The 21,753-nt window shown below is 40.2% G+C and overlaps 1 protein-coding gene across 1 annotated transcript; it reads right to left on the bottom strand.

Annotated features, from left to right (window-relative positions):
• Positions 1-843: 843 nt before the first annotated feature.
• LOC308518636 (uncharacterized protein) lies at positions 844-21,312 on the bottom strand. Its single transcript, XM_081090357.1, has 4 exons — positions 21,152-21,312; positions 10,773-10,888; positions 10,444-10,665; positions 844-1,615 (listed from the first exon to the last, which is right to left on the bottom strand). Exons 1-4 carry the CDS (start codon positions 21,165-21,167, stop codon positions 1,427-1,429), a joined length of 543 nt encoding a protein of 180 aa, XP_080946483.1. The 5' UTR covers positions 21,168-21,312; the 3' UTR covers positions 844-1,426.
• Positions 21,313-21,753: the final 441 nt, after the last annotated feature.

Raw genomic sequence — 21,753 nt, forward strand, 5'->3', positions numbered from 1 at the left:
TGAAACTCCATTTGCATGTTTCACTCTAAGCTTAAATGTTATCATCTGAGTTGGTGATTTGTCTCCCTTCAGCTAGCTCTTACTTTAGATATGGTAGCCAGTAGTCACATGTGGCTATTTCATTAATCAGCTTATTGTGACCATTAAATTCCACATAAGTGAAATCATGTGATACCTGTCTTTCTCTGACTGGCTTATTGCACTTAGCATAATCATCTCCAAGTCCCTCCATGCTGTCTCAAAAGGCAAATTAAAACAACAATGAGGTACCACCTCACACCTGCCAGAATGGCCACCATCAATAAATCAACAAACAACAATTGCTGCTGAGGATGTGGAGAGAAAGGAAGCCTAGTACACTGCTGATGGGAATGCAGACCGGTGCATCCACTATGGAAAACAGCATGGAATTTCCTAAAAAAAATGAAAAATAAAAAAAAATGAAAAAGAAAATTAAAAATGAAACTGCCATTTGACCCAGTGATCCCACTTCTAGGAATATACCCTAAGAACTCTGATACACCAATCAGAAAGAACATATACACCCGTATGTTCATAGCTAAGATCTAGAAATAGCCCATTAGTAGTTGAATGGATAAAAAAAAAACAAAACAAAACAAACAAAAAAGAACCTGATACATTTATACAATGGAATACTATGCAGCTGTGAAAAAGGCAAATCTATTTTTATTTAGAGCTAGGCATATGTTATTATTATTATCCCTTCTATATTTTAGCCTGTGGAGCAGGATTGCATCTTTAAAATCTCAGTGTCCCAGGCAGCTGTCAACGACTTCCATGAATCTATAAATAGATAGCTAAGAGAAGCAAATATCTGAGGTCCTTTGGTGGCATAAGCAAAAGTAAGTGTGGGAAACCAACATTTTGAATTAGCTTTCCATTATTCAGGCAACAAGAAATATTCAGAAAGTATTAAATATTAAATATTAAATATTATATATGATACATTTTTCCTATAAACCTGAACTGGAAGCCAAGACTGAAAGTCAACACCTGGCCTACAAACTTTCTTTGGGAGATGTATCTTATAGGGAGAGTTATTTTGGAGTGTGCTGATGTGAGAGAAAGGACTGGAACTATTACTGAAGTGTTATCATATTATAATTCAGATACAAAATATATGTTTCAACACCATGTCTGGGATCTTTTCTTTTTTTTTTTCAATACTGTAATCTTGATTTTTGGCTAAGAATATCATTGAAATTTTTCTGGGTGATGTCAAACTCTGTATCCAGGATCATCATTGGGTCTTTGTTCCAGGGTAATAGGACACAAGTTTATAAAGCAGTGGGCTAGTCGTATGTAATGAAATACAAAAGTTCCTTCTGATTAAACTAAACTAATGTCAATACATTAATCATGCAGTAGCAATGATTTCAGCCTTCAGTCTGGAAGGCACTCATACTCATACGTTTAGAGAAAATTCAAAGAAGGAAAAATAACAACACTGTCTACCTTTTGGAGCCATGCTCAGGGTCCTTTTCTTCTGAATATGGTGTTTGTACCTGTTGTCCAGGTTGCTTCTACGATTCTGCTTGCCCACTGCATGATTGCTTCTTATCCCCACACAGAACGCTCTCTCCATCAATGCCAACTGCATCAATTCAATTACACTCAATTATATAGGAATCCAGGAAAGTGTACATAATTCAAACCAGAGACAGTGAACTACTTAGTGGTTTACATTTTTCCCCAGTTCTAATGGTCTGTCCATTACAGCAGAGTGAAGCTTTTATAATTGGCTCATTTTGAAAGCTAACTAGAGACAACATTTGCTGGTTTATTTATGTCTCTTAACTAGAGGCCTGGTACATGAATTCATAAACCGGTGGGGTCCCTCGGCCTGGCCTGCACCCTCTTGCAATCCGGGACCCCTTGGGGGATGTCGGACTGCTGGTTTCAGCCTGATCCCTGCAGACCAGACCAAGGTCTGCAGTGTACAAATCCATGCACCGGGCCTCTAGTATGCATATAAGATCTTTGGTTAATCTCTTCCTGCCCCCTTCCCCACTTCCCTCTGAGATTCATTAGTCTGTTCCATGTTTCCATGCCTGTGCATTGAGCATCTGCCCCCTGGTGGTCAGTGTGTGTCATAGCTACCGGTCGAAGGGTCGAGCGGTCAAACTGTTGCTTAGACTTTTATATAGAGAGAGATTATTTAATATCAATGGCAAAAAATAAAATCATTGGCAAATTTGATAGGAGAGGGATTTTAGCCCATGTGTGTTTTATAAAAATAGAGCAGTCTGGGTAAGATTCCATTGTAAAAGGAGATAGTTTCTCTGTTCACAGTAACCACAAGTCGTAGGGCCTTGTCCTGGACGGTCCTGGTTTCCATGGTGACATCACATTGACCCTGGAGCCACTGAGCCTCTGGTGGGAAGGGGAGCCTCTTTAAGGGGCCCCTGGCTCCTAACAGGCTGTAGCTGGCCAGTGACCAGGGATATGTCCTTGGAGCACCTTGGGAAGCTTCTCCCAGAAGAAAGACTAGACTTCCTGCCAATGAAGTCAAGTGAGGATGAAGTAGTTTTAATTTGATAATTAAAAAATCATGACCTAGTTTGAATCACAAGCTGATGAAAAGGGAATATGAGACATACAGATAAAATGTCCCTATTTGGTTTCTCATAAACTATGGAAAAACTCTGACCACAATTTGTCAAAGTGGTGCTATATTCTCTTGTACATAGGAACTAATATTTTATTTTTTATATATTCTTTTACCTTGAGAGGAGCCATGTAAGTCAATATAACTTGTGTGTATGCAGCGCTGTTTACAGATATTCCTAACTTAAAAATTCATGAGGCAACTGAAAAAAATACCTCCCAGATAAGTGAATGTTTGGGGGCTCTCACACCATGGAATGTACTTAATTCAGTGGACTCAGATCAAAGAATTTTAAGAAAACTGCCAGCACATGAAGGACTGGCTGTGATTATGTAACCAAGACTTTGTAAAGATTTGTCCTGGGAGAGTTTGCCATGACTATTGATTAATTTCAGTGACAGCCAGCCAGTGGCAAATAGAGGGCCGGGGCCATGGGTAGCATAGAATAAGGTGGGGAAGTAGTATATGAAGGAGAAAAAGAACATGAAATGTTCAAATCCCTTTTTGTGGTAGGTCTTTGTGGGTTAAAATTTGGCTGTCTTTACTACTATCTACTCAACTCTAATATATATTCTCAATGTGTCTTGAAATCTTAAGTAGATTCCAAGCTCAGTGAGAGCAGCACCCTGAGGGACTCATCCTTTCTTTTATGTCTTAATAATAATAAAATCCTATATAATAAAAGGCTAATATGCAAATCGACTGAACAATGGAACGACCAGTCGCTATGACGTGCACTGACCACCAGGGGGCAGATGCTCAATGCAGGGGCTGCCCCCGGTGCTCAGTGCACTCCCACAGGGGGAGCGCCACTCAGCCAGAAGCCGGGCTCACAGCTGGCAAGCGCAGCGGAGGTGGCGGGAGCCTCTCCCGCCTCTGTGGCAGCGCTGAGAATGTCCTACTGCTGGCTTAGGGGAGCAGGCCTAAGCCATCAGTTGGACATCCCCCAAGGGCTCCCGGACTGTGAGAAGGTACAGGCCAGGCTGAGAGACCCCCCGCCCCCGTGAAGGGGATGAATTTCATGCACTGGACCTCTAGTAATCAATAATGATAAATATAGTAATGAAGAATAAAAAGACCCATCTACCTGCAACCTGTGGTTTCTCCAGTGTGTGTTCCATAAACCTTCAAATAGGGAAGAAGTGCATAACCACCTATTCTTGGACCAAAAATATAGAGCACAAATGGAACAATGCATTTATTTATAAAAGAAAAAACTAAGATTCACTTGGATAACATGATTTATTACCACCACATACCAACTGGACACAGTCCAAGGCACTTATGTAATATGCAAGGTTGTTTTTTGACTCCTGGAAGGGAGCCATTGGCTCTTTTGGGTACCATCTTAGATGTGCTCATCATATTTAAGTTTCTACTAACACGTCCAGAAAAGTCTCTGTAATTTAAATGAGTTAGTTGTTCCTGGGTTGCTCAAATCACTCTATACTTAAGCCTTTGCCTTGCTGGATACGACAAAAATGTTGATTGCTTGGAAATACCTTACATTGGGCATTGCTCACTAGTCACTGGAATGTAGGGGACTTCATCATAACTGGTTAGAAAAATTAAAAATAAACACAAGTTCCTACTAGGAAGAGAAGGAATGATATTCCTGGTGTATTCCACCTTCCTTTCACCTAATAAATCCATGGAGAACAAATGCTGCTGTTCCCTGGGTAGAGAAATTATCTTTTACTCTGAGATTGATACCTGTGATGTTTGAATAAGGCCTATATAGAGTGAGTCCTGCCATGTGGTCTCATGACTCATGCTACCTAAAGACCATTTCAGGGTCAATTTTAGTGAAGAAAATTTGCCAGGAGATGGGGAAGTCTTCCAGGTACTTAAGCAAACCTTGTGCTGGAAATAAACTGCTGAGAAAAATATCACCAGATGCCTTTTCACAGGAGACCTCGAGAACTGAAGGGCATAAAGCAATTGCCAAATGTTCATGACCCCCCTCCCCTGCTTAATAAGGCACCTATGTTTCACCAGAAATAAAATTTTATTAATAACATGTCAAATATGTTTTAAAATACAGTTACCTTTCTTCTTCCCCTCAGTTTTAAAAAACAATCCAATAAAAACTCTAAATCATGAACCAAATATTTTTAAATGTTAAAAAGACACATGTTAAATTACGTAACAGGTACACATTTCCCCAAACAAATGTTGTAGAACACCATCTGCTTGATATTTGACTGCATTTTCACAGAACTCTTTTCTCCCTTTGTTAATGGTTTATGACAAATTTATGACACTATACTTCACAATAGCTATCCCAACAATTTATGACCGGAAGAGAGCCTGACAGAAAAAAATTCACTTGGCATGCTCAAATCAGACAGTTTTTGTGACAGCCTCACTTACACCAGTCCTCTGCCCCTCCCTCACTCACGGCCAAAGGAAAACAGGATGCCTGCAGCAAGGGGAGGGGCCCTCATGGAATAAAGCTCAAGAAAGAGTTCAGAGCAAGAAGTTGAAGATCGAGGTGCGATTTTTCAGCTCAGGTTTCCCAAATTCTTCAGGCTCTGCAGCTACCCATAATTCTGAGTTCAACAATATAGAATGTTTTTCTAAGATTTTTCTTAGGTTTGGCCAAGAAAAAAAAAAAAAGCCAAATTCTTGTTAACTGTGAACAAAACTTCATCTTTGCCTTAATGTTACTAAATGGCGCTCCCTTATCTGTATATAGTCAAGCGGGGGGAGGGGGATCAAAAAGAGAAATTTATCATGTGTCATTTCTTGACTGATAAGAACAGTACGTGACTACATCCATGTTCTTTCTCTGCTCCTTGATGTAGGTAAGTTTTATAAGGGAAATAGTTTTCTGTGTATTTGACAATACAAACTATTCTCATATTTGTGGCCGATTTGGAAAACCGGTTTATGATATTTACTTTTTACCTTGGATTTCTTTAAAGAAAAAAATGTCTATGGAAAACTGGCATGAATACATATTCTTTGAAAATAGTAAGAGTATAGGCTTGAGTGTATATTTGGATTCTCAAAGTAATATAGAGTCTCACTACTCAAAATATGGTCAGTGGACCAGCAGCACTCACATCACCAGGTAACTTGAGAAAGGCAGGCCCATGGGCCCCATGCCAGACCTATTAAAAGGAATATACTTCACCAAGATCTTCCATGACTTTATGCACAAAATATTGGAGAAGTGCTAAGGTAGAGGAGTGTTCTTCGTCCACCCAACTATAAGTCATTCTTGGGAACAGCTAGAACCACTTTAGTAGGGAAATTTTGACCAACATGCTCAGCCGTGAAGGAAACAACTTTTAAGCATGGTCCACTTAAAAAAGAAACAAAAGACCTGAAACGTGTCACATGTTGATGGATATAGTATTGAAGTTTGAGAATGGGAAAATGTAAGTTAAAATTCCATATATTACATAAATATTCATAAACTGCTTGAATTGCACACAGTCTGCCATTGTTTCCAACCTAAGGTTTTTTTCTTTAACAAAAACGTACACAACGGATAACTAATACAGTGAACTCTAGAAACATGAAGATCACCTTAACAGACAATTATTGAATGACTAAGCACAATAATTTTCCAAAGAATTGTAACAAGAAACTGATGAATTCTACTTTGATACATTCTGAAAACCCTTTCCCACAGGAGTTCAGCCAGTCCTGCAAATTGTTACTTTCCTGCAAGTATTTTTGGGCAAATCAGTATCAATGCTGGGGGGAAGGAGAGTGAAGAATTAGAACCATAGCTTCTACCTGCAGCAAAGACTGGGTGTTGGGCTGTGATTCAGAGAGGAAGCCAGTGGTAGAGGAGGAGGACAGCTCCAGTAGCAGGTGTTAAGACATCTCTGGGGTTCACTTAAGCTACGCACCAGCACAAGGCAAATTAAAAAATGCTGCCCTTTTAACCTTAAACACCCTATATGCAATTCTCTGGCTGTGATTTTTCCAATTCTGCTTCTCTGCCAACACTCTCCTTGGCATTAATATTAACCTAGTTTATCTTGTAAAAAAAACATGGAAGTTACAGAAGTCAAAGGATAAGGAATTGGTCAGTGTTTGCATGTGTCTCCCCACCTCCCCATGACCTCTTGAGTCCAAGGAATGGGCTAAGGTCATCCATGCTCTCCCTCTTCAATGGAGTTTTCTATTATGCCTCCAAGTAAAAAAAAAAAAAAAATGCTGCAAAGCAGAATGCACACTCCTTCCTAAGATCTGGGTTAGTAGACCTTCCCTTCTCCCTGGGCATCTTCTTAGCCACAAATGCCTTTGGAGACGTACGCTTGAGAACAATCCCAGAGTTTGGAAAAGAGAAATGCAGGTGCTACTCCCAATAGAACCCTTACCTTTTAAATGAAAGCCATACATTGCTGAGTTCCTCTCTCATCAGTGAACTGCTTATGCAAAGAAACTGCACATTCATCTCTACTAGTAAATCCCCAACCCTGGCACAGTGCCTGGCTCAGAGTAGTTGCTCAATTAATAGTGGGGAATTGCACTTAATTCCAAGTCCTCCAGCACTAGAACTTATTAAATCTAGGAATATACATTGGAATCCGATCCTGCATTCGAGCTTACCCATGTATACGTAGGCTCGCCATTTAGTCTTTTCCTCAACTTAATTTCTATTTTTCCTTTTCTCATCTGCCCAGGAGCTCAGTGTCAGGTATGTTTCACAGAAATACCACATTTCAAATAATGCATATACTGAATAGAATCTAATCTTGTGCATCATCAGCAAATGAAAGAAAAGGTCATACAATGTGGATCTCAGGGTTTAGATGTATAACAGGCAGGAAAGCAAAATTGAGTATAATAAGCAAGCAACCCCTCCCCACATGAAACAACTTTCTCTTTCACTTACTCATCCTGTTCCTTATTTCTCTGCCCTTCTTTCCCCCTTCCTCATCTCTTCATTTTTCCTCTCCTCTTTTTAAAAATCTCTTCTTTTTTACTAGGTCTTTTGGCTGTTTGGGCACCCACAAGAGTGATCCAAATTACCAAAGGCACTCAGATTTCCCACCCTCTCTGTCTGACTCTAAGAGTGGCTCTGGTCACCAGAGAAAGGATGTCCAGGTTCAAAAAGGTGTGCCTTGTTGCCCATTTGGCCCCTCACATCTGGAGCAGGACTATGCAGGGTCTCCCTATGATTCAGTTTGGCCGGGTAAATCAGCCATCTTATTGGTTAGCTCAGAAAGTTACATCGTTGAAATATAAATATTATTTTTTTAAAGTCAAGATAATATTAGTCAACTCAACTACGAATTGTTTATTGGGAGAGAAATTTGATGCTCTAAAAGATATTTTTAAAATAACTTGTTTTGAAATCAGCACATATTTTTTTAAAAGCATATTCAGAAATACTGCTGGTTTGTAAGTTCCTTCTCTACATATGAATGTATAGATCAGAGAGCTGGGTTAACGATGTCACCAAATAACCAGACTTCACATCTCTTACTGGTTCAGTGACTAAGAGTTCTTGCTTTGTTTAAGATTTCCGACACACAGTATATATTACAATTTCACACTGTCTCGGTAATTTTCTCTCTCTCTTCTATATTGCAAAGTATGAGCATTTCTCTCCTCAAACAATTGTAATATGTGACATTTTTGTAAGTCACATCTATTAGCACTAGTGTGTTTTCTTGTAGACACTGTCCTAAATGGAGCCAAGTATTCTTTTCAGTAAAAAATTTAAACTATTGGAGAGCTAATTCTATTTTTAATTATATGATAGTAATATTATCCTAACAAGTTTTGCGTCTATTCAAATAATGCCCCCACTGTTTAAGAAATCTACATTTTAAAAGACACATTCTGGAAAATAAGGTATTTTATAAGCAGTAAAATGAAGTTTCTAAACTTTGTGGCCAAGTTTTTGCCCTTAAATTAATTTTTAAATATGTATATTTGTATTTCAAAGCTATCTCACCATTTATACCAAAATGCCTTTAGAAATTAACATCAATGATAATTTTTCAGTTTGTTCCTAAGCATTTTTTCCTAGTTTTGATTGAGCAATTAAATATAAACCAGACACTTTTACCAATTATATAGCTATGTTGTTCTAACAATGCATGCTGATTAGAGTACTGATATTCTTTATACCAAAAGCATCCATGTTAATCACCTCTATGATTCATTAGAGGGAGCGAGTTGTGAATCAAAACTAAAAACAAAATTCTCCTGAAGAGAAAACGGCCTTCTTGGGTATAAGATGGCTTTCAACAAAGCAAGATACAAGGCTGACAGATCACCATACTTAAATTTGCCAAAACATATGATCACCGAAGGCCTGTCATGTCTTCATTTAAAGCAGTGTCCTTGATTATCATTGTGATGTACAAAGTGCTCAGAAAGCACATTAGTAGGCAAATCTTTCCAAAACCCTTCCACACTGTTCTCCTATGTCCTGTACAATCCTTATGTAAGATTCTTACCTTGATTACCATACTCTAGCCAACACTCATCTTTGGGTCTTTGGTATTTTCTTGAATATACCTTTGGCATCTAGTTTTCCCAATCTGCTTTATCAGTTAGTGACAATTATTGAAATGATATGCTCCATAGGACATAACTCAAGACATTTAAATCAGACATCTCACTCGAACCTCAAAGAAAATGATGAACTGCTTCAAAGGATTTCAGGAATCTATCCAACTTGTTAAATAATTAGCTTTCAAGTTGCAAAATATAGGGATGGATCTAAACTCGACCCCAAAGGCATTCTGAAACATTTTGTCAAATAGTGATTGGTCAACTATTGTACAAAAATCAGTGCAAAGTTTCATCCAGGCAGCCTTAAATGCACTCTTAAGTAAAGAAATAACATCATGTAGAATTTCTGTTGTTCTCCCCAACTTTTGCAGATATGATTTTTTAAAAATTATCAACCTATTAAAACAAATTTTCCCTGCCTACTCTTTTCCTGAGCTTCACAGCCTATAAAAAAATGACATCATAAATAAAATTTAAACTCCTAACTAAAGACCCGCCACAAATTTTAACTGCCCCTAGAACTTAGAGATAAGCCCATCCACAAGGCTATTTTATGAAGTTTCACCTTAAAAGAGACCAGAAAAACGAAAAGCAAAATGGATCAGGTTGGAGTAGTCTGGTTGTTACATTCAGCAGTTAAATTGCCATAAGGCTGCCCCATCTTGAATTGCCACGAATGCTAAAAAGGAGAATGATGTCAAACGATTATTTGGCACAATGCTTAACACCGCAAAGCTTTTCAGCAAGAACCTACCTCTCTCCTCATCGTTTACAGAAAATTACTGTAAATTTGTTCCACCTTTAATCCTCAGGGACAAGATTTTACCAGTTTCATCTGTTACTTTTCACCATGAGTGGCAGAATTTGGAAATACGGGCTTAAAATGTTTAAATCTGTGTAAGAAGTCGGGCTCGTCTCTTCCTATACTTTATCTTAAAACAAATTGGGGGAGGGGGTGCTTCTAAAGCACTTACTTGCCACTTAATAATGGGTGGACATATTTCCAGTTTGACTTGGTGATACTAAGGACTGCTGAGTAATAACCAGAGTTCTCTCCGATCAGTTTAGCATGCATCTCATCTTGGATCTCAAGTGCCTTACGTTCACATCTTCACTATAAACAGTTCAGGCATTTAGAAAACAAAGTATCAATGGACTTAACAGTTACTTTAATTCATCTTATAAATAAGCAACTGAGAATTCTGCTCCAAGTGGCCGCTAGTGTAGCCCATCCCATAAATGGCATTTTCCGAAGCATAAGGCACAATATGATACGAATGCAGCTCTTCGTAATAGAGAGACTGAGAACAGCATTCCTGTACCATAAACTTCAGCCGTTTTCTTGCATCAGAATAAGCAGTCTTATAGCAGGGAGCTTCTTTAAAGTATTCATAGCTCTCTTTCTCCGCCTCCAGGTGGATCTTCCTCAGCAAATTGTTAATTAACACAGACCTTCTCAGGTAGGTTTCTGGGTCTTCAAGAAACCTGAGCTTCTCCAGAGACAGTTTGAGTATGCAGGTCCTGTCTTCGGGCAGTATCAAGTGCTGGAAGGCAAGCACATCGTTAACGCTACTTGCCTTAGAGACATGAAAGCCAGCGCTTTTTGCTGAGTCATAAAAAAATGAAAGAATAATAACAGGCGAACCCTTACTTTTGGAAAATACCCATGGTAATCTTGATGTAAATCTTCTTCTTCTGCATATTTCCTCTTAAAGTAGGCTACTTTCGACGTTGTTAACGTGTATGTTAATACTTTGGTTGGATAGGCTAAACAAAACAAAATAATTGGAGAAAAGTCAGATTTTGTGACAAAGGCTATTTTACCATAAAAGTGCTACGAGTAAAAAGGAACAGGGGACTCTGAAAAGTGGTATTCTCTCTTCACTTACTAAGCAGCTTGGTAAAGCAGTCAGGGGCATTGCCCTGTGGTGGAGATGCCACTATTCAGGCCTAGAATCGGTGTTCAGGTGGCAGAATTATAGTTATTTCCTTAAGCATCGGCTTGAAAATAAAATACTTACCAATCCTCTATTTCCTTTCATGCCATTTAATGCCGAAACATACCCAATTTGATTCACAAAATGTAATGAACAAAGATGTTATTGTCATCATTCTTTTAGTTAAACTGCCTAATTTACAGAGGTAATTTAATGGTTCTGGGTTAATCAAGCTGGTGTAAAATTGGTTGGTGACCCAATTACACTTTTAAAGAAATAATTGTGTCTGTCTATAGACAAAGCCTATGATATGGTGATGGTATATCACCATCCTCATGATGCATGTCTTAAAGAGTTAATCATCAGTAAATGAAAGGTTTAGAACACTTTACCTTGGTGTAATATCTGAAAAATGAAAATCTTTGTTCTCTCCTTTGAAATTCTGTTGCTATTGAGGATTCTGGCTTACTTAAGGAAGGACAGTGTTCTGAGAGCAGATTTTCAGAAAAGAGATGGTTTGCGTTAAAGGAAGTTCCTCGTGTGTACTCTAGGTGGTGCTCATATCACAGAAAAGAAGCAAGTTCGACCTTAAAAGCAAAAGGCAAGGAGCTTCCTAGTGAACGCAGTGAATGAATTTAGACTACAAATTATTGAGTCCTGTTCAGTACTCATTCAACCTCAGAGGCCAGACCAGAAAAAAAAAGTTCATGTTTAACCATTGTCTAGTTTAATCTCAAATATGTCCAGATGTTGAAACCATTTGCTTCTCAAAATGAGTAGTTTATTAAAGTGTTAGGTAAATTTTTGGTTAAGACATTTGATGTTTTTCCTCCAACACCCTAAATTTTTTAAATCATAAATATTAAATGTGTTCTTCAAGAATCTGCTCCTCCTAGTTTTTCCCCAACTTGATGCATCTCTATAAATGCTTCCTGCAGCTTTTTGTAGCTGAATGATTTTCTAAACTGGTAGGAAAAGCTACAAAATCACACCTTAAGTAATCCAGATAGTCAGTGCCTCACAATGGATTATAAACCCAAGAGAGTCTTTAAATAAAGTCTTTTATCGTCTTTATAAGTACAATAAAAATTTTAAACCATTGGTGTGTCTGACCTAAAGAGACGAATGTGTAATGATCACTCACAATCTAAGCAAAGACAATAACTGCTACTATATGTATACAATCTTTGAATTCGATCAGCAAAACTCGGTTTATATGGAATTCTTACAGATTTCAAAAGATTAGAATAAAAGAACAAAATCGATTCCATTGAAAACAAAGGAAGCATCTTTGAAAGCACTTTTCCCAGGGGCTGTTTTTCAGTAAACTGCATTTTCTTTGGTGTATTTTCAACGGATTTAATCAAATAATTAGGTGAAACTTTGGGACATTCCGTGATGAGGATCGATTCCTGTGACTGGCGACTTTTTAAATGGTTTAACTAGTTGATGCCCCAGTGGTTCTCAAACGTTAGCCAGCATCAGCACCATCGGAGATCTCCTTAAAACGCCAATTGCTGGGGCCTGCCCCCAGAGTTTCTAACTCAGGAGGTCTGGGCTGGGAGCAGAGAATACACATCTGTAACAAATTTCCAGATGATGTTGATGTTGCAGGTCTGAGGGCCACTTTTTTTTAGAGCTTCCATGTTAAAGCCTTAGGAAAACTCGGGAGTAGCACTATAACAGCAAGTTGAAAAACAGAACATTGAGCCAATCAGCCGATTGCCTTATCATCAGAATGCCAAGCAATCAGCTTGATTGATTTTTGTTGTTGTTGCTATTGCAACATTGATGCTTTAGCATCATGAACAAAGCCAGACTGCATTTAGCATCATGAACAAAGCCAGACTGCATTTTAACTAGGGAATGATGTCACTTTTCAACATAAATTCCTAGGCTCACATTAGGAAGTATCAATGGCTGTTGTTCGCATTACAACTGGAGAAGCTGCTGATTTCTTAAAATAAGGTCCAATGAATTACTATAGAGTAGCACACGATGAAGAAAGACTTGGAAATGAGAAGAGTGACTTTACCATAAGGAAAACATCATAAATACAATATGTACCTATCTTTAAATGTCCGCTCATTTTACTTTCCAAAGCAATGCAATCTCTACAGCATTTATAACCAATTAAAAACCTTTGAATGAATGATACAAGGAAGGGCAGGTGGAAACTTGGAGAACCAAATGTCAAATACAGCAAGTAACGCTCTGGGGAAGATACGTATTTTTATTTAAGAGATCAAGGCCAAAAAATATACCAAATGTCTCCAAGGTTCATAAAGATGCTGTCTGGCTGTATTCAAGCAGTCAGCCTATGATTAGGAATGTTGCAAACCCTGAAAATACAGAGTAAATTCACAGGGGACTAGAGAGGTGTCTCAGCTCCCTGGGCAACAAACACACTTAGCAACTTAGTTTACTGCTCTTAAAAAACACCCCCATGGGTTGTTGAAATGCTGAAAAGCTTTCACAGCTGGTATCAGTTTGACAATTACCTCCTTGCAGGCTGTTTAGCTATTTGCAATGTTTTCAGCATCAAATGTTGGAGGATGTTCTCAGCCGCTTTGAGACTAAAATATACAGCAAACATAAGTAGCTACATCTGTTTTCTTGGCTGAACTGGAACTCAAAAAATTCAGACCTGGAAACTATTATCTGATCACCTGGTTCAGCCTCCAAAGTCTGTAGATGAGGAAACTGTGGCCCAGAGAAGTTCAATCATTTACAGTCTGTTGTCCGCTAAGAGTTTGGTTTTGAAGTCAGATGGAAGTGGGTTTCAATTTCTGCTCTGCTGCTTCTTAGCTATGTGACCTTGAGAGAATTACATCAACTCTACGAATCTCATTTGCAAAGTGGGGATAGAAATAATACTGGCTCATAGGAGCACTGAAATAATTCATGGCAAGAGGCTGGCACTGTGCCTAGTATATAGTAAGTACTCAATAAATCCTAGCTCTTATTAGTGCCAATAAGGACAGATCTATCCCACAGAAGTAAACCCCAGCCTGGCCTCCCAGCTCTGACTCTGAGACTCTTTCCATCACCCTGCCTCCCAGAGATACTAGGTTATAATTAGAGAGGTAAAAGACTGCAAAGGAATATTTCAAACAGTCACGTTTAAAAATATAGTACAGCTACTATAAAGGCTGCAAGCAAATATTTCTGGATTTAGTGCCTCTGGTCATACATTTGAGGTAAAGGAAATATTTCTGAAACATCCACACAGTCATTTGGAGAGTTAAAGTTACTCCAAATATCCAAAGGAGTGTGCCTGTTATAACCCAGAAAACATGTGCAAACCTGTATGTATATGTCTCCTGCAACTAAAACAGCAAACTCAGCCCAGCCTGTAATTTAATGAAGCTGATGAAATAGATAAGAAAAAAGTAAAATGACTCTGTCTTCCTAGACAGTGTCCTGAGCTCTGAGAACAGCATATAAATCATAAAACTGAATTAGGCTGAGCCTAAATTTATCTCTGCAGGTAAAATGGCGAATGCTGGCTTGTATATTCAAATCATTTCCTTTGGACACATGAAATCTCTGCTGGGCTCAGTGTATGTCATGGTGTAAAACTTCAACAAGCAACAAATTAAGAATCACAGAACAGAATTACCATCCTGTCATTGGGGTTCTGGCAGTACAATTTGTACTTATTTCTTTAAATAAATGTTTAAAATGTAATTACCAACGATTGCTCAAATGCTTTCTTATTGTTCTGCTTCTGCCTCCAGACAACTAAAACCCTATTATTATACAAGTGATTTCATTTGGTGCGCGGCCCAGGGCAGTACATTAAGGAAAGATCATCAGCAAATTAATTTACAAACACTTTGACAGAACAGACAATAATAAAAGAACACCTCCTGTCATCATAACCTGTTCTTTGTCCAAGACTGAAAAGCCTGAGAGATGGTGAACTGATGAGTTTAACATATTTGAATGTTGGTAAGCTTTTCCTTTTCATTCAATCAATACACTGCAAAACCAGCGTCCAGACCATCCCATGAGATGTGTGCATCTGTAGCCACAGACAAAAGAAGAGTCTCGTCAATGGGGAGAATAGGTGGGTGCTCCTCTCAGATCAACCACTGACTCACTGACTCATGCTGCGGACAACTCAAGGGCCTCTGCTTCCAGTCTCCCACTGATTTCCCTTTCTGTCGTGTTAGCCTGGCATGAGCCTCAGAAAGTACATGTCTCGCCCTGACTAGTGTTGCTCAGCAGTTAGAGCATCAATTCCCAGTCAAGGGCATGTACCTGGGTTACAGGTTTGATCCCTGGCCCTGGTTTGGACATGTGTAGGATGCAACTGATCAATGTGTCTCTCTCACATGGATGTTGCACTCTCTCTGTCCTCTGTCTCTCTCCTTTTCCTTCCCTCCTTTCCAATCTCTCTGAAAAGCAATGGGAAAAATATCCTCCATTGAGGATTAACAACAACAAAAAAGTGTAGGTCTCTACCTATCGAAATAGGTAGAGACCTACACTTTTCTGGGGGCAAAGCTACCAGACATTCTTCTTTAAGGGCCATGACCACTTTTGTTTGGAAAGAGCTATTCCATCTGTCACTGTCGGCCATGTTCTGTAATCTTGCTGCAGACTTAAAATATGTGCTTCAGCACGACTGCCCAGTACTGTTCCACAGGCCTAGTTCAAATCTCAGCTCTACAATATTTTTGCTTAGTGACTTTGGGCAACATTTTCTTAACCTCAAACAGCCTGAGTTCCCCATCAATGAAATGCCAAACTCACTGAGTTGTATGCAAATTAAATGAGATGATGTTTTAAAAGCACATACTCAGTGCCTGTTGCATATCCACATATTGTTTGGTGCATAAATGTTAGGTATTATTATTTGTTATCTTATTTTTGAAGTCATACATATATCCTACTCAGCAGCACTATGTTATCTATGGGACATCTGTTCTCCCTTTAGTGTTAAGCACAGGATGCATGAAACATTCCTGAGTGTGTTCAGGAAGGTAGACCAGTGCAACATCCAAAGCTGTAATGCTGCGCCCTCTGTGGACCTTTAGTCTTGTTGATATTTAGCAATATTTCATCAATTGTCTCCCTCACAAGCCTTTGCCCAGCACCCTTCTGGGAACTGTGCTGTATGGGAGCAGAACTCAGTGCCAGTTTTGAGCTCTGAATCAATGGAACAATCTCTTTCATCAAATGGATCATCTACCCCACACACAAGACTGACTCCACTGACAGTTTAAAATTACCAACAAGTTGTAGCTCCTGGAAGGCTTTCATAGGAACTTTCATTGGGATACTGACAGCCAGTGAGTTAGAAGGGTTTCTCAAGAGACCAGCAGCATCTGGAACCGCCCCAGTTACAGGCACGGGATATTAAATGAAACACTGACAATTCCACAAATCTATCCTGTTCCCTGGTGATGGCCTTGGAACCAAAGAGAAGAGTATTCCATGGGATGTGACCATCCATGCAGCTATGAAGTTACCTTAGATGCTGCACAAAGCCTAACTCCTGCCATGATCGGGCCCTGGCCATGATAGAGACCAAGAGCTGTAGGTTTCCTGGGTAAACTTTGTGGTTCACCACCCCTCAGAAGTGCATTCCTTGTTTTGAAGATGATCCTCCCTTTCACTCCACCTTTCACTTTGGAAAGTGGAAATAAGAAAGAAAATTAGTAAAGCAACTGCATAGCTATATATAGGTCCCAAGAAGTATCTTCCCAATAATGTCTATGGAGAGGCTATAACTGCCTTAGATGCCCAGGTCTGTTGCTCAGAGAGGAAGGTTATAATCCCTAATATGCACAGAGCAAGTGGTCTTTTGAAAAGTATCTGACCTATATCATCTATATCATCTTCCACTTTGATACCACCATCAGGTTGGGTTACAGCACCCAAAACATTTAGCCAGGTATCCCCAAGGGTTTGTAGAAAAACAAAAGATGTAATGACTCGTGAACAACTTTGCTCACTCAGAATTTATGAGAATTTGCTCTGGAGTTAGGTGGTTTTCTGCCCTCACTCATATGGTGCCCGATTTGTGTCACCACCTGGAGCTGCTCTAGTGGCAAGATGTTCTTCCTTCACAGGGAGCCTGTCTTCTAAGGAGCTGAAGGTGCTTCATTATATTGCACTGTGTTCAAGCTCACGCACTCCACCTAAGTTTATTAAGAGTTGGTCTATCTCCCACATTACAGGTAGAGAACCTGAGCCATGAAGTGGTGAAACAAGTACCACAGGGGGGCAGAAGTGAGGCTAGGCTCCAGAGTCCTGATTCTCTGCAATACCCCTGCTTTTCTTGATATTTCAGGCCCCCTTTTGATAATCATCTTAAAAAGAACACATACTTTTAAACACCACCCCAGAGGAGAAGTTCCAGCTTCGAACCTGGCCCTCCTCCCCTTCTAGGCATCAGTGGTATTTAGAAGACACTTGGATCTCTGCCTACCAAGTAGACTTTCTGTTGCACTTTACAGTCAATAATTTATAATGTGAAAAGTTTTTTATTCTAAATATAAAGCTATATTACAGTACTGAACACACCACCAGCCTACCCTTGTGCTCTTCATTAATACCCTCCCACCACCCCACTGAGAATGAGTGCAGTAAACTAGATGGCTCTGTTATTAGCCTGTTTGTAAAAATTTAATCAGAAAAAAATTTAAAAAGAATTGTGTTAGACTAAAAAGGGGCTGCACTGACCATTTAGAGTCCAGTGGTTCTCAATCTTCTGGCCCTTTAAATACAGTTCCTCATGTTGTGACCCAACCATAAAATTATTTTCGTTGCTACTGCATAACTGTAATGTTGCTACTGTTATGAATCGTAATGTAAATATCTGATATGCAGGATGGTCTTAGGCGAACCCTGTGAAAGGGTCGTTCGACCGCCAAAGGGGTCGTGACCCACAGGTTGAGAACCTCTGATTTAGACAGACAACTTATTAAAAATAAGATGTGGGGATGGGAGTTTGACAAGGATTGGTTTCCCCTAAACCGGAACAGGTGTTTCTGGCTCAGTTTTAGTCCTGAATGATTATGGTCCATATACACCTCTGCTTCTGAAATTCTAATTTCAGCCTTTTCTGGGTTTCTGAAGCCTATCGCTTTGACAAATAGAGCAATGTGAACTGGCTGTGCCTTCGGTTTAGAGCTACTGTTGGGAAGCTGGTGTTTTGATCGCTGAAGCCAGCTGGCCTGAGTCCTCAGTGGAGAGCCCAGATGGGGAGGCAAGAAACCCCAGCATCTTCATCAAACCTTTCCACTTTCCTCCACGTTACAAAGCATCTCCTTAATCTCACGAAAGTACCATGACATAAAACAGAACGTGGAATGTTCATAAACACCTAAAAACTTCCAACAAGAGTTGGGAAAAAACTGAAATCAGGGCTTGGTTTCCATTTTAACCTGACTGATCTCAGCTTTATCGGAGCCTTATAGACCAAAGTACACCCCCTCTTTACATGTTCAACTACAGCTGGTATTCCTATTGAGGAGAGTGACACCATCCTTAACTACAAATTGGTGAGAACTGTTTTTCCCACTCTGACTTATGATCCACCAATGTCTCTAGGATTAAAAACTTTTATAATGGTACTATTTGATTTGTTTAAAGCTAAATACCATGATAACATTTTCTGGTGAATGATTTTAAACAGATCAGTTCTCCAAAAGTACACAGCATATATTCTGCACATTATACATTCAGGATAAAATCATAATGAAAATTTAAGAGCCTCTTTTACTTGACCTTGTTGATTGCAACAGTGGTCTTCACGAAAGGGCAGACTCGTTCAATAATTAAAGGCACTGAAGGATTGTAAACCCCTATGCATATTGCATAAAAAATAGGATGTGTATAAATTACTAAAACTCAAGACTAAGGCACGTACAGGAATCAATACTTGTGGTGTTGTACTCAAACTTTCCTCAGGTTGATAGCATGACTAGATCTCTATCTGCATCTCATGGCAGAATGACAGCAAGTATTTTTGGTATCCTTAGATTTGTTTTTCACCATAAAATGTAGTAATTGCGATGGAGAAAGAAAAAAGGGTGGGCAGTACTACAGGCTAATTGAAACCAACATTTGTGATGGTTCAAATGGTCACCTTTAATGCTTAAAACCACTACTAAACCACAAATATTTCAATGACTATGGAGACCAGTATTTTCAAAGCCTCATGATACTCATAAACACTGTACTAATATAACTGATATAACATTGTATACCAACTACACTTGAATAAATAAACACAATACAACAGCCAGAACAGAATAAATTTTCAAATTGGTTTCTGAGTAAAATTGTTCAATTATTTATTTTTACAAAGGGAAGTAAGGAAAGGGAAGAAAGGCAGCATGGCACATTTTCATGAATTCGATCACAATTTGCTAGGCTGGTTACCTACAGGAAGTGCACATGGATAGCTCAGTATATGTGAAAGTTACACAACGCCGGAGGGCTGAATCCTCATTAAAAGACCACATTCAGTCTTGAAAATTGAGTTTAAATGCTTAACACTGATGGGTTTGTATTATCATGACCTTCATGCAAATTAAATTTAAAACATCACCACAATCTCTTTTTGCAACTTAGAGAGTTCTTTTCATTGCCTTCATTCAGACATGCTCCAGTGTGCTGAGCCGGCTTCCGCTTGACATGCTCCCTGAGCCAGGCTACCTAATTTGGCCCACCCTATTCACATGGGTCGCAGAGAGGAAGATCTGCCAGCCCACAAATGTCCTTTCTACAGAAACCCTCTATTGACTTCTACCCAGCAACCATCTATAGAAACAACCCCTTACATTGATCTTGTAAGTTATGGTAATGCTACATTAGCATTTATTTCTCTGGATACATATTTAAACAGTAATGTCTGCAAAGCCAGTGATTACCTGGTGATGCTGAATCAATCTGAAAAGTGTATTTCTAGAACAGCTTCAGAAAATCTGGTGAGAGTTCCCCTTTGCACAGCAAGCATTTCTCACAGCCTCTGGCTCATGAATGAATGGTTACCTGAGATTTTGAAACAAGGAGACAGACTCAAATAATGTGGGAAACGTGAGCACGACACTGACTTGAACTGGTTATCAAGCAGGTGAAAGCATTTAGTAGGAGGACATGAAGATCTTTGGGGGGGCAAGGGGTTGATCTGGACCAGAGAGATAAATAGAGAAGCCTTTGAACACACTATTAATTTCATTTTCTCCAAATTTAATTTCAAACGTGAGGAATCTTAACTATTCTAAGAAATCTGGAAATAACTGAATAACTGATCTCACCTGTTATTTACTGGGAGATTAACAGTCGGTTAATGTTTTGTTTTGTTTTTAAACTCAGTCAGAGAGATATAAGTTTTTTTTTAATGCCAGGGTTTGTATAATTTCAGAAAATATTAAAGTAAGAATCCAGCAGTTAACTCAAAATACACCAATTCAATCGTTCTCTGGAATACACACTGTTTCTCGCAAGCTTTGAAATAGCTAAATGGCACTTTTCTTTAAAGGGCATGTTTAGCTGCACCTTTTCTACATAGCTGTAGGCTTACAGATCTCATCATCTTCTATATTTAGAGAGATGAGCTTTCCAAAGGCAGATAGGCAGCCAATGAGGAGGATCCCATCAAAAGAGAGGTGAGTTACTATGGTTACTTTTCAGGAGGCTGAGTAACAGTGAAGGGCTGCTCCCGGCCAAATGGACCCTTTCCAGAGCAGGACCTAAAAAGATGTTGCTCCCGGTACGTGCAGAGTCAATTAGTGGAGACTCCACTATGTCACTTTCGCCTACACCGCAGGCTTCCTGTGAGCGACTGCTGCTTCCTAAGGCACACAGGCAGCGAAGTCCAAGGAAAAACAAGGACTGAAAACTTCCGAACACAAACCTAACAGCGATGGGCAGGGACATCCTCAAGAACCAACTCCGCGATTATTATTTCTTAATTGAGTCGGGATGTTTGGGGCTACCAGCTGACCACTTTTCAATGGGCTGGGGGCGGGGTGGGATCTCCCAACACCTTCCCACCCTCACCCCCTGAGCCTCAAACGGAGGCAGCTGGCTGGAGGAGTCCACACGGACCTTGCGAGCTGGGTCCACTCACCGTGAGACGGGCGCATGCACTTGTCTGGGAAAGGCGCGGGGTTCGGTGCTCCCTGCTTTTGCGGCTGTCACTCTTCAGACGGCGCTGACAGCGGCGGCGGCGGCGGCAACTGCAGCTCGGCCGGCAGCCCTGGCTCCCGCAGGTCCGTCCCTCCGCTCTCTGAAGCGCCTCTCGCTCTGGTTCCGAACGCGAGGCGGGCGCGCAGCTGTTCTCTGCTCGCATTGGACCAGAGGGAGCAGATGTTACCCGGTTGCTAGGAGCGTTGCTAGGAGGCGATGACGCCCCTCCAACCGCTCAGGAGCAACTTTCCTGCAGTCGGGTGCACTGGCGGAGGCTGTAGGAACAAGGTTGGAGAGCAGGGACGAAGAGGGGCGGCGAACAGAGGCCCAAACAGGGAAGGTCCTCTTGGGGTCTAAGTTGGGTCCAGGAGAGCGGGCGGGACCTGGGGTGAGAGAGCGCTGCGGCTGCCGCGCCGGGCTTCTTCTGGATGAGCTCCCGCAGGCCTGGGCAGGTGATGGGGGCCGGCCATGCCTGCGCCCCCAGGGCAGGCCATTCTCCGTAGGCCCTCGCTGGGGGCGGGGTGGGATCTGAAACACCTTCCT

Source organism: Myotis nattereri (genome assembly GCF_964212035.1).
Source record: "Myotis nattereri genome assembly, chromosome: 1".
Taxonomy (NCBI): Eukaryota; Metazoa; Chordata; class Mammalia; order Chiroptera; family Vespertilionidae; genus Myotis; species Myotis nattereri.

Coding starts and splice junctions, on each gene's coding strand:
- LOC308518636 (XM_081090357.1), bottom strand. Junction 10,666..10,772: donor ACCATGGGTATTTTCCAAAA/GTAAGGGTTCGC, acceptor CTTGCCTTCCAG/CACTTGATACTGCCCGAAGA. Junction 1,616..10,443: donor GAAAACGGCTGAAGTTTATG/GTACAGGAATGC, acceptor GAATTGATGCAG/TTGGCATTGATGGAGAGAGC.